This window comes from Tachypleus tridentatus, chromosome 1, assembly GCF_004210375.1.
Source record: "Tachypleus tridentatus isolate NWPU-2018 chromosome 1, ASM421037v1, whole genome shotgun sequence".
Lineage (NCBI taxonomy): Eukaryota > Metazoa > Arthropoda > Merostomata > Xiphosura > Limulidae > Tachypleus > Tachypleus tridentatus.
In genome coordinates this window covers 38,164,854-38,178,316 of record NC_134825.1, presented here as the reverse complement: position 1 = coordinate 38,178,316, position 13,463 = coordinate 38,164,854, and the positions used below count along the sequence as shown (strand labels likewise).

Sequence of the window (13,463 nt, the reverse complement as noted above, 5' to 3'; positions counted from 1 at the left end):
ATTGTGATATTGTTCTTATTATCATAAGTGTGACAAGCACCCGTTACAATAATGTAACTACTACATTACATTTAATAAGGCACTTCTAAATAGCCCAATGATAATTTCAAAATTCAATCTAGAATTGTTTAGAAATATTATTTGGTCAGTTAACATATAAAGTTATTATGTAATCATAAGTATAACAATTATTGGATTGTAAATCACAATTTTAAGTGTATGCCACAATCATCAGTACAATTTTGGATGGCTGATACAGAATGCAAAATGATCTCACAGGGAACGCAACACCGGCTAAATGCTTCATAGTTTTGACCTATACACAATACACTTATACATGCATGCTATGTTTTACTTTTCAATAAAAGATAAATGAAATTAATGGGTATATACCTGTGAAACTTTTGGTTTATCAAGTAAAATCTCTGATGATCTGTTGTAACTTGAAATCAACGTGGTTGTCTAATCTTCGTCAAAGATCAAGATAGAATTTCATTACACAGGGAGCGGCAATACAGTGCATGAGTTTCAGTGCATTCAGTACGTTGCTATGGGACGCATGACACATACTTCCGTCTTAATGAAGACGTTGAGTTCTACAGACCTATGTCTCTCTGATGTTAATTGTTAAACAACAACGACGATTGTGTTTTCCTTATTTTATGAATATATGTAGGTAACAATATTAGGGGGCTGAGGGTGGCTTGGCTCATTTTTCGGGGTCTCAAGACCCCCAAACCCCCTTTTGACGTCGTCACTGGAGAGATGGAACTGTCAGTTAATAATAAATAAAATACATTATATATATATTTTAAAACACGGGGTCGTAATCAGCAATCTGTGAAAGGTGTGCTGTTTTTGGAGGAAATAAATGGCATACGGAGGTCTCTCAAAAATATTTTGTATTTTTCATAGAAAATGATACATTTCAATGGTTTGTTTGTTTTGTTATTATGTACAAAGCCACATAAATTGCTTTGGCCACCACGGATGTCGATACCCGGTTTCTAGCAGTATAAGTCCACAGACATTTTGACGGTATCTGGAAGACTTTTTACACCTTTTAAAATATGCTTTATATATATACATATATGGTGAAATTACGCTCTTCTCTCACCTACGTACAAGACTCTTTATTGTACCTATTTCATATTTTCACCAGAAATCAATGAGTTAGGTTAGTGGCTAATACTGATTTGTCTTTGTGATACAATATCTCTCTTTCAGCCTATCTGGGTCTTTCCTTCACAATTAAACTAGCTTAAGATTTGAAGGCTAAAAAATGTTTCAAAATAAGACAATTCGTGTTTAAAATTATTTTGTCTGTTTGTTCTGAAGCACACAGCTGCACAATGGCCTATCTTTGTCGTGCCAATCACGAGTATCAAAACCTGTTTTTTAATGTTATTTTCTTTATATTTGCAGCTGAGCTGTTGGAGGACCATATTAAATTAAGGTATAATAGATAGTACATAGAATTAGGCAAAATTTTCTTTATAAGTTTTGTAACAAGACAGTAAGTTGTATCTCAGAACGGCTGATGTGGATATTAACACTTTTACTAATAAAGCAGAGTACAACGTTTCGACCCTCCTAGGTCATTTTCAGGTTAACCTGAAGGTTAATTCTGTGGTGATACATGTATAGCAACTTACACTAACGTGAATAATTCTAGTATTGTTATGCTGTTTAAATTCCCGAAACTTTCTACGATATACAGAACATAGTTTTTGATTGACGGTAACAAATTGGAAATCCTATTTCTTGTGTTCTTTTTTTATATTAATGCAGAGGTTTAGATTAACAAGCTGACTCAACCTATTATGATTAACACCGAAGAGTTCTATTACTGATGTTCTGTGTTATTCCATAAAAAAAATATTTTCGCTAAAAAAACAGAAAACGATTTTTAACTGTCAGCAAAGAAATGATGTTTTTATTTTTGGTATTTCTAAATAGCTCTCCCAGTGGCACAGCAGTATTTCTGCATACTTATACTGTTAAAAACCAGGTTTCGATACCCGTTGAGGGCAGAGCATGGGTAGCCCTTTGTGTAGCTTTGTACTTACAAACGACATCTATGGGTACGTATGTATAGGATTGCATCTATATAAATAATAAGTTTGCTTTTGTCTGTCCGGAATTTTTCTCGCAAATGTTTCTATCAGACGCTAGAAATTTCGTATCGTTAAAAAGGCTTTTTAATTCAAAATCACCATCCTGTCTTTTATTTAGTCAAACATTTTAATGAAACGAGTGTGGTATTTAATGACACAGTGCCGTTATCATGATGTCACGACTGGCTTCAGTTTCAATAATTTAGTTTCGCTTCGTTTCATAGATCGCTATAAATACCTTTAGCTACTTTTTTTTTTACTAAATGTTTCATTCTTCGTTTTCGTGCGTTTATTTTTCCATCTTGTAAAAGCGTGTCATACACTGAACACTCATAACTGTTTCATTCTCTGTACGGCCTGGCATTGCCAGATGAGTTAAAGCGTTCGATTCGTAATCCGAGGGTCGCGGGTTCGAATTCCCGTCACACCAAACATACTCGACCTTTCAGCCGTGGGCGTTATAACGTTACGCGCAAAGTTACACGAGGTCAGTCTGCGCTCGCCGATCCTAATTTAGCAGTGTAAGACTAGAGGGAAGGCAGCTAGTCATCGCTACCAGGACTTCGGTTTCTCTTTTACCAAAGAATAGAGGGACTGTAAACCGATTGAAGGCTCCAAATTTCACCCTGAATAAAAGAACAGAGAGAAGAAAAACGTGTTTCTAGGTTCTGTAACAACCACAAGGTATAATAAAGTAAAGTAGTATAAGCTAACTTACAGAAAAGAAGATGAAAGGAACAAATTTTGTCCTCTTTATGAACTTCAAGTAAAGCTACACAGAGCTATCCGCGCATTGGAGTCCTTAATTTGCAACTGAGAAACTAAAGGAAGACAACTAGCCAGCAATGTCCAGCGCTAACTCTTAAGTTCTCAATGTTTTATAAAATGGTGGGATTTTACCATCACATCGCATACCATAGGTTTTCTAAATCCTTTGCATCTAGCGGCCCGCTTAGTTATTTGGCACAACAGTAAAGGGTTACGTATGCAGTTGATGGCTTGTTAGCTTAAGACAGTTACAGTTGTCCAGGCCCGTGACTATCCATAATTGCACATCTCACGGTCCATGGACTGTGAAATATTCTTATATTGTAGCATAGCCCAGCTTGGCCAGGTGGTTAAGTCGTTCGACTTGTAATCCGAAGGTCGCGAGTTCTAATCTCCGTCACACCAAACATGCTCGCATTTTCAGCCATGAGGGTGAAATAATTCGACGGTCAATCCCACTATTCGTTGGTAAAGAAGTAGTCCAAACGTTGGCGGTGGATGGTGATAACTAGCTGCCTTCCCTCAAGTCTACAGACCTAAAATACGGTTAGAATTTATTAAATGCTCGAACTTCGCAAAAGTGCTCATTTGCTGACCAGAGAAAGAGTAGTCAATTATACTGTTTACTAAATTCTTTCGCGAGTTTCCGATCCATGTCACATCATGAAATTGATCATACAAAAACGTTGGCAACGATAAATAAAGATTTCATTCACCCCACATTATGGTCAGGGGTTACTGCTGATAAGAAGCACGTGACATACTTGTAAATCAGAGCCATTTCTATATTTTTTTAAGGGGTGGGAGGTATTTTAAGGTAAGAAGGAATTTAATCTGTAGTAAGATTAAAAGTTTAAATGATTAAATCTTCATATTTGAGATGGGATACTTAAAGGGGAGACAAAGCTCTAAAATGGGGTCTGTTTTCCCAAGCCGCCCCATTGGCCCGGCATGGCCAGATGGTTAAAGCACTCTACCTGTAATCTGACGGTTGCGGGTTCGAATCCTCGTCACACCAAACATGCTAGCCCTTTCAGCCGTAGGGACGTTATAATGTGTCGATCAATCCCACTATTCGTTGGTTAAGGAGTAGCCCAAGAGTCGGCGGTGGATGGTGATGACTAGCTACCTTTCCTCTAGTCTTACACCGCAAAATTAGGGACGGCTAGCACAGATAATCCCGTTGCGGCTTTGCGCGAAATTAAAAAACAAACAAACCACACCGCCCCAGTGGAGACGTTCCTAGCACAATGTAAACCATACAGTTTGACCAAGCATTTAATTTTGGATTACAGAAGTGAATTTCAAAGCAACAAGCCAATGACGGTTTCAGAATAATAATGTTTCTCTAGGTGCCTCGTAATTAGGACGCTTGACTCGCAATTTGTGGGCCCCAAATTCGAATTCTGCTTCCAAACATGTTCTTTCTTCAGTCATGGGGGATGTTACAACTTACGGTCAATCCCACCTGTTGTTTGTAAAAAGAGTAGTCCAAGAATTCGCAGTGAATGATATTGATTAACTGATGTCGTTCTGGTCTTATCTTTTCTAAACTGTTGACGGTCATTGAACAGTTTTAGAGCATACGATGTGTGGTGTGAAGAACATCTGGATAACTGACTCCATTATAAGTGATTTAACCTCAGCGTCGTAGCTCCAAGAAGCTGGCCAATACATCATACAAAACTACACCCACTCATGTTAACTTAACAGGGAATTTATTGCCGAATCTAATTGAAACGATTCTGAAGTGTCCTTTTTCTTAGATTATTCGTTCATTCTCACATTTTTGCACCACTAACACTCGTTCTTCCTGCACGAAACAAGTGTGGAAAATTCTACACAAAAGCAGTAACTGTTTCAGCCTACCTTTCTACCGCGAACGATGGATTTTTCCACAGAGATTTGTCCATTTGTTTACAGCTTTAATTTCCCACATTCTGTAGTACTTTTTAAGTGAAAAATATGCTAGAATTCCTCTCACAATGGTTATGGTGTCTTCATTGTTTATCATTAGCTTTTTTAAAAAAAATCTAGTTCTCAGCGGCAAACTTACTGGCTTATAATTTTCAAATTCGGGGTTAGATACCAGTAATAGGTACGGTGCAGTGAGTCGATGGCATAACTTTGCGCTTAAACAAATTCATTCCATAGATCAAGATTATGTGCTGTTCAAAATAACTTAATTACGTAGAGGCGAAAGCTGTTCTTTGAGTATCTCGAACAGTGCTAAAAAAAAACTAAACTACCGTGGCAGGGGTTCAGTTTAGAGAGAGAGAAATCAGAAGAGTTCTCTCTCCAACTGGGGTATTCAGGAACTTTGTAGTTCCTCTTCGTCCCCTTTCGTGGATTGTTATTAAGATTAAGTGGTGGTTTTTTTTTATTATTTTAATAAATTAATTATCGTTATTATTCTTGACTTTTTGGGTGGAGAATGTCTCACTAAATGTTCTTTTGGGTGGAGGCAAAGGCAGCAGTGGAAAGAAAGGCCGGGACCCGTCCCGAAAGGAAAAAGTTGGGCAGATGTGAACATGAATGCAATTCACTCAAATTCAGATCAAATCAAACGGCCCGATTCTGGGTCGAACAGTGCGATTCATTCTTTAACTTATAACTGGAAATTTAAATGCTGCTTAAAATCTACCTAGCGCGGCACAGCCAGGTGGTTAGAACGCTCGACTCGTAATCTGAAGGTCGCGGGTTCGAACCCCCTTCGCACCAAACACGCTCGCCCTTTCAGCCGCTGGGGCGTTATAAAGTCACGGTCAATTCCAGTGTTCCTTGAGTAAAAGAGTAGCACAAGATTTGATGATGGGTGGTGATGACTAGCTACCTTCCACCTTTTCTTACACTGGTACATTTTCCCCTCGGTGGACTCAGCAGTTAGCCCGAGTGGCTGTGCTATAACAAAACACACACACACATACACTACTAAATTAGGAACAGCTAGTATGGATAGCCCTTGTGTAACTTCGTGCGAAATTCAAAAACAAACACAATAAAAAGTACTTTTATCCAGTTGTCTTTCCCGCTACTCTTAACTCATAAAAAGATAATTGTTTTTTTCGTAATAATGTTCTTTATTTAAACCACACTTCGAAAACTTTATATCGCTATTTTGTGCATATAACAAGATGGCGGGTGACCTTACGGCTTTGTAAAAGATAAAATGTTAATTTGTTTTAAAAATAAGTACGTTATATGCCGTGGTAAAACTTATAACATACTGTGTTCAATAAACGACTTAAATACATGCAATGTGACATTAAATATATAAATTGAGGTCAAAATATTCTCTTCAGTGTCCTCGAGACTATAGTTATTTCCTGATAAAATAACATCAGTTGTACTTGTGTCAATTTTCATGTTTCACAACTTTTAATAAACTGAGTCTGAAAGTTCCGGTGTTTTGTAAAGAGAATCCGTGAAAACACATCTGTATGTGATGTTATTTTATTTCGCTAGGAAAGCCGAGGTCGTCTTTTCAGTACAGTGGGCATTTCAACAACCGGTTTAGGAACAACAACAATCAGTAGTAACTTACCATCTAAAGCATTATCTCATCTTACACTCTCATCTTCTGCCACTCCCTCACCGAAATATTTAAGGAGTAGACGCAGCTCTTTACCGACTGCAGGACTTGGTCTTGTTGTTGGACGTTCCCCCACGGTGACACTTAACAACCATGGTACCTATCCAGACAATATTGCAGAACAGGAACCAGACTGTGTCGTTCACGAGGAGAAAGGGGAACAAGGGTAATAATTTATATATAGATAGCCGCAGGTATTACAGCTACAGTTTTTATTGAGTAAAGTTTTATACGGTTTTTGTTTATTTGGTTTTTGAGCCATGTTTAAAGAACTATCACGATGATTAAGATACAGCGAAAAAGTGAGAGTTTACTTCAGTTTGTTGTGCCTAAAATTCCGTTGAATTAATATACGACTTGTTTAAATGCTGTAATGTAATAAATCATGTTAAGCAGACATTCGTATTCAGATAGTTGAAAATATTTTAAATAAAACATTGCTTTAATTGTAAGGGTAGGGATTTTCAGAGAGGGGATGTACAGTTTTGGCCTAAATATGGTCATAAGTAAGAAAGCTAAATTTTAGCTAAAACATTTTCGCTGATGAAGAAAATTTGCCAGAAAGGATATATTTTAAGCTTTCAATTTAGTCCTAACATAAACTGGTAGCTTTTCAAAGTGCGGAAACGTCTTCTACCAGTTTTTCTCCAGAATGGAGGTACAATATGACCGAATAACCTTATTTTCTGCTTCTAAATTTACCCGAATGAAAACTGAAAATTTCACCGTGTAGCAGGGAGTACTGTAACTTAGCAGTTGGGGCTACGACTCCGTCTCGCACGCCTAAGGTTTTTGTGCTCTCGTCTCTATATGAAAACTGTTTTAGTAAGAAATTGCAGCTGTCAACCGGTCATAATAAAAAAAAAATACGGTACTTAAAATAAGCAACTATGTTCCGGATTACAGTTGGTAATATTAGTAAAAATATGTCAAAGTGTTTTGATAGCAAGGAAATTACAAAAATTATTTAGCCTAACTTTCACCTAAATAGCTAGCTGTCTTTAGAACAGAAACAACCATATCGTAGATAAATGGCCACAATATAAAGGAATAGCCAATGGTAAAAAAACAGGAAAAGTGGAGTACACTAACACAAGTACAGTTGACAAGTTAGTCTCAACAAAGAGACAGGAGAAACTGGTTATATAAGAATAAATGATAGACCAGGAAATAAGAAAGTTGACAAAAGAAAACTCTGTCATATTCTGAATCACTTTTCACAAACTGAGATTTGACTAGCCCTCACTTTGAAGAATTTCGTGAAGGATTTTAACAGTGAAATAATTAGCATTTAGACCTTGCATGCTATGAAGTTTGATAATTTTTATTCAATGGGTATTCTATGAATGAGTGATTGTGGAGATCTGTAAACAAATAACACGAGCTTTTATGTTTATGCCTACACGAAAGTTTATAAAGTGATATATGAGAAATGCTTAGGAAAATCTTATTTCAAATTTATTTTTTATGCTTGCATATGTGTGTGTATAGATGTATATATACAAACAAATCTATGACTTATATATATATATATATATTGACAAAACTATGACTTGTGTATATGCACATCTATGTGTTTGTATATACATGTGTATATACTGACAATACTATGACTTATGCATACGTACGTATATGTGTGTATATACATGTATATATATATACTGACAAAAATGACTCATGTATATGTGCATATATGTGTGTACATACATCTGTATATATATACTGACAAAGCTATGACTCGTCTTATGTATATGTGTTTACATACATATATATTGGCAAAACTATGACTTCCGTGATGACGAGAAAACCCACTTGTAGAAAAAATTATGTATTTAAAAGCGCTGGTATGGGAAGAGAAAGCACTAGTAGAGAAGCGATCAACGTTTCGACCTTCTTCGGTCATCGTCAGGTTCACAAAAATGATGACTGAAGAAGGTCGAAACGTTGTTCGCTCCGCTATTAGTGCTTTCTTATCCATACCAGCCGTTTCTAAATATATAAAACTACGACTTGTGTATATGTACATATATTTATGTGTATACACATATATATAATGACAAAACTATGACCCATCTTATGTATATGTATATATGTGTGTATATACATATATATACAACGACAGACAATGACACGTGCTATGCATACATATAAACGTGTAATAATGAACGCATACAAAATTATGCTGGAAGATGATAAAACCTTATAACCAAAATGTTTTGGATAGGTGAAACGTTATCCTGCAGGAGAAAACTGAGGATAAATTATTTATCCCTGGAATGATAATAGGTAGAAGCTCAGAACTCTTTAATTAGTGAAATGATTAAACGCGAATCGATGCAATTGAAGACAAACTAAGAATTTCGATCTTGCTGTCATCTATGAGATGTTAGTGAACTAAGCCTCAATACGTTTTCTATTGTTTTTCAAATTCATCTCTCTTAAGAAAATTGAATTACTTAAGATGGTTATCATTTTAAGAGTAAATAATAAATATGCTTGAAGAGGTTAATATGGTTGATGTGAGTATACTTACGATTGGTTTTATTTTAAGACATCTTAAAATTACCACAAAATTTCATGTTTAAATAAAAAAAATATTGTAAAACCGAAATCAAAAAAGGTTAACCACTCATATACGATGGTGAGTAAATATATATAAAACACTAAACTTTTTAACCACATAATTTTTATACAGTAACTGAATTTTATGTTGAGAAAATAACTTTAAAAATTCATTTAATAAAAAACTGTCCAATAAGTGGCCTATTTTCAACCTGTAATTAAAACTTTAATGTCTTGACTTTTCCAAGAAGTTGTTATTTTTAGAGCATTTTATTTACCAATCTTGAAAAACACACATGGAATATCCTTTAAATACCTGTATAAAGGTGAAGGAAAACGTTAAAATTATCCAGCAATAAAAAGTAGTTTGAATTTTGCCCAACGCTAATGGAGAGCTATCTTTAATATTGAAGTTATCGAAAGGGAAGGCAGTTTTTAAACACCACCCACCACCAACTTTTGAGTTACTCTAATCAAATAGGGAGACTTGACTGTCACCCTTATAACGAACCCATGGGACCAAAGTGCGATTTTTCACACTCTGAAACGCTAACTACTGAACCACGCTCAGACCAATGAAAAGTAAAAAGCAGGTAAAAAAACACACCAGTGTTTCATTACTTACATTATTACTTTTGTATTTATCCTTCAGTCAAAAAATTAATTTCCCGTTTTTAATTTAATGGTATTCACGTTTTTAGTCGCGGCATAACGGCTCATAGAATGGTTCCGAGTTTTTTCGAGTATAAACTTTTAGCTCAAAGCTCCGTCATCTCTTGACCGATTTGAGATCTAATCACAGTTTCGGACTCAAGATGTCAAGCCCTTTCGATTGATGTATTTGGTTTCACAGTTTAATTCACTCTAATCCTGCCTATTTCTTTCCATTTATTTCTATTTCTATTGTAAAAGTACAGAAAATGGCCATTATTCCCTTCAAACTTCGCTTTTGTGACCTGGATAACGAAATTTAGAAACTAATCTACTTTCTGTGTAAAAATGGGCAAATTTGCACATTTTCATTCACATAAGGTCTGAATAAAACAACATATGAATCAAGATTTACATGTATTTATACTGAAGTTATACGAAAATGAGATTTGCGATTGTAATGTAAATTACTGTTTTCGTTATACGCTCCTTGGTAGCTGTGTTCAAAGTCCAGTATATCTTGGTGAAAGCACTCACCTTGCTCCTCTGAGTATGCTCTCATGTTCTTCTTGAATTTATTAAGATGAGCATCAAGGATATGGACTTTCAGGGGCATCCTGTAGCCCATTTTGCCGTAGTTCTTTACCAGAGCCTCAACTAGTTCCACATAATTGTCGGCCTTGTGATTGCCCAAGAAGTCCTGAACCACTGTGACAAAGCTGCCCCAAGCTTTTGTTTTCCTACTGAGCTTCTTGGGGAATTCTGTGCACGCCAGAATCTTCTTTATTTGTGGTCAAACGAAGACAACAGCTTTGACCTTTGCCTCAGACAGCTTAGGGAAAAAGTTTCGGAGGTACTTGGAGGCTGCAGATTCCTTATCAAGAGCTGTGACATACTGTTTCTTAAGACCCAATTTTATGTGCAATGATGGGAACAACACCTTCTGGAGGTCCACTAATGGCACTTTGTGCTTCCTCACAAAGAACTCTGTCCGTTGTGATTAATTGGTCACGAACATAGCAGAATGCGTCTGGAGAATGCTTGCAGCTTTTTGACCTCATCTCTGATAAAATCAGATAGGTCTATGTGTTCACTTAGGTAGCTAGAACTAAACTGAAGTGGTGAGCCCCTGTGTGTATATTACTATGGAAAGTTCTAGAAAATTCTTAAAGGTTCTGGAAAATTCTCGTGAGTCTTACAACATTTTAGAAAGTTCGAGAAAATTCTACTGAATCTACCTGGAATGTTCTGGAAAGTGGGTAAATTTGAACATTTCATTACCCAGGTCATAAAAGCAAAGTTTAAAGAGAAAAACAGGTCTTTTTCGTTTACTTTAGGCATAAACAATTGGGAAATAACACTTTGTGCCCTGGAACAAGAAAAAGTAAAAATTTTGCTACATAGTGTTATTCAAGATCAACTGCATTTAATAAAACGCTCTACGTAATTTTAGACATTTTTCAACCTAAGTATTGCACCCCCAGTGACACAGCGGTATGTCTTCGGACTTACAATGGTATAAACCTGGTCTGGATATCTATGGTGAGCAGCTCACAGATAAGTAGTTGTGTAGCTTTGTACCTAACTAAAAGCAAACGAACAAACAAATTTATGGTGTTTTCATTACAGAGACAAGGGTTCGCCGAAATCTGATTCAGCCAAGAAGCTACAAGATTCTACTGAAGAGAATCATATGGACAATCAACTTACTACCACATCTTATACAGAGTCGAATGGATACGATTCCGAAATGTTGAGACACGAATTAAGAAGGTATTGTTGATGTGCATTTAACGAAACACATATATAACGAATAATATGGTTTCACGTTTCAAAATTCGCTAAATACTGTTTTAGTTTTCGAGGATTTATAACATTATTCTTATTAAAACATAATTTATGCCATTTATAATTCCTCCTTCATGGTCAGTAATGACCATTAAGCCAACTTAATGATTATTGTATTTAGTAACATGTCGTGTGTTTATGTATTTCACTTGTAGATAGGTAGTGCTCTTTCATCTTTAATGTGCTCTTAAATTTAATGTATAGCTTACAAATTAAAGATCTGCTTTCTGGCTAAACCTCACGAATTTAGATTATTCAGCTCTATTACATGTCTTTTCCTTCCACCAAGAACTGTTTTTTTTAATTAATAAAATGAAATGTGAGGAATTTAAAATAGTACAGAAAATAATAAAAGTTTGCTAACTCGGGGTCCTTTTAGTTGTTTTCTGAAACTGTTGTTGTTTTCAAAGCAAAGCTACACAATAGGCTGTTTGTGCCTATTGCAGGAAATCAGACCCCAGATTTTCTCATTGTAAGTCTGTAATCTTACCACTAACCCACAAGGGACGTTATTAGTGGTACCAACGATAACTTTAAACTCATTAGTGAAGCTAGAAAAATAAAATGGCGAAAATATTATACGGTTGCAGCAAACTAAGAATTCAAATAAAAATTAACATTAATAATATTTTTGGTTGTTTTTTAAGCGACAAGTTAAATTCTAAACAAAAAAATAATTTGAAATATATATTTAAATACACGAATTCCCCTTGTTATTTCTAGGATAAAATATAGTTCATAAACATATTGAAAAACCAAAACTTGACCATATACAGATCCTTATAGTTCGTATAACATATCTCTTTCATAACAGTCACGCCAATAATCTAAGAGATCACTTATGAAAAGTTTAGTAGCTACAACAGCTTTAGAAATGCAGGAAATATATCATGGAGTTAAATCTGAATTTTCTAATTTTGAATTCGAAGCAGGAAAGAAACTGGAGATAAAATGAAAAGTTATATATTTAAATGCACAAACAAAGGTGTGTGCACTCGATGGTTTGAGAGTGCTCTAGACTTTCTGATTTCAAACCTGAACCTAAAAAGTCCGTTCCATACTGAGAGCACGTTACTGTATGTAAAATGTTACAGTACGATCCTTCTTATTGTCTAAGCGCTACCAACATCATTATTGGTTATTACAGCAGTAAGTAAGGAGCACATGGCTTCAATGTATTACCTGCTCTGTCATTGTAAAAAACCACACCCACATTTGAACAGTATGCTCTACTATACAGCAAACGGTTTCATGAAAAAGCGCATGTGAGAGCAACAGAGAATGACCAGAACTGAAGGTGACGATGATATATATACTTTATGTAGACATCAATGTTAAGGTTTACTGGTTCTCTCTCTCACCAAGTCAGTGTGAACCTCCCTCCACATACATAAAAAAGAAAGGTTTAAAACTTATATTTAACATATAAAATAAACTATAATGAAGAAAACAATAAACAAATCCAAAGCTTTAAACGAGAATCTAACGTTTGACAAAATAATTTCAATAATATTCTCAAAATATTCTAAAACCTGTCTGTGTGGAAGAGAGCCTTGCCTTTATACAAAACAAACCCGAACGTTCAAGGCTCACACCTCTCTCACTTGACCAGATTCCATCCCTGGACTAATATTATCCGATTCGCCAACAGAAAAGACATTTGTATATTTCACTTCACAAATGAAATCACAGATCTGTCCTTCCTGCAAGACAACACATTACATGAACAATAACAGTGATTTATATGCAAAAACGGCTCGTTTGGGTTGAGAAAATATTTTACATAGAAGAGCGAACAACGTTTCAACCTTCTTTGGTCATCGTCAGGTTTCTCAACATCATTGATTATTTCAATAACAGTGATTCTGGTTCTGTGCACATCTACAATGAAGATGTTCACTTGACCAAATTTCTATATTAAAATC

General features: G+C 35.6%; 1 protein-coding gene across 4 annotated transcripts in view; it reads left to right on the top strand.

The window, feature by feature from the left end:
• The window catches only part of LOC143246380 (uncharacterized), a 42,464-nt gene that overhangs the window by 20,928 nt on the left and 8,073 nt on the right, over positions 1-13,463 (top strand). For all 4 annotated transcript variants that reach the window (XM_076492994.1, XM_076492985.1, XM_076493002.1 and 1 more), the window contains 2 exons: positions 6,351-6,643; positions 11,320-11,463. In XM_076492994.1, coding sequence (XP_076349109.1) covers positions 6,351-6,643; positions 11,320-11,463 — 437 coding nt within the window. The remainder of the gene's footprint in view (positions 1-6,350; positions 6,644-11,319; positions 11,464-13,463) is intronic.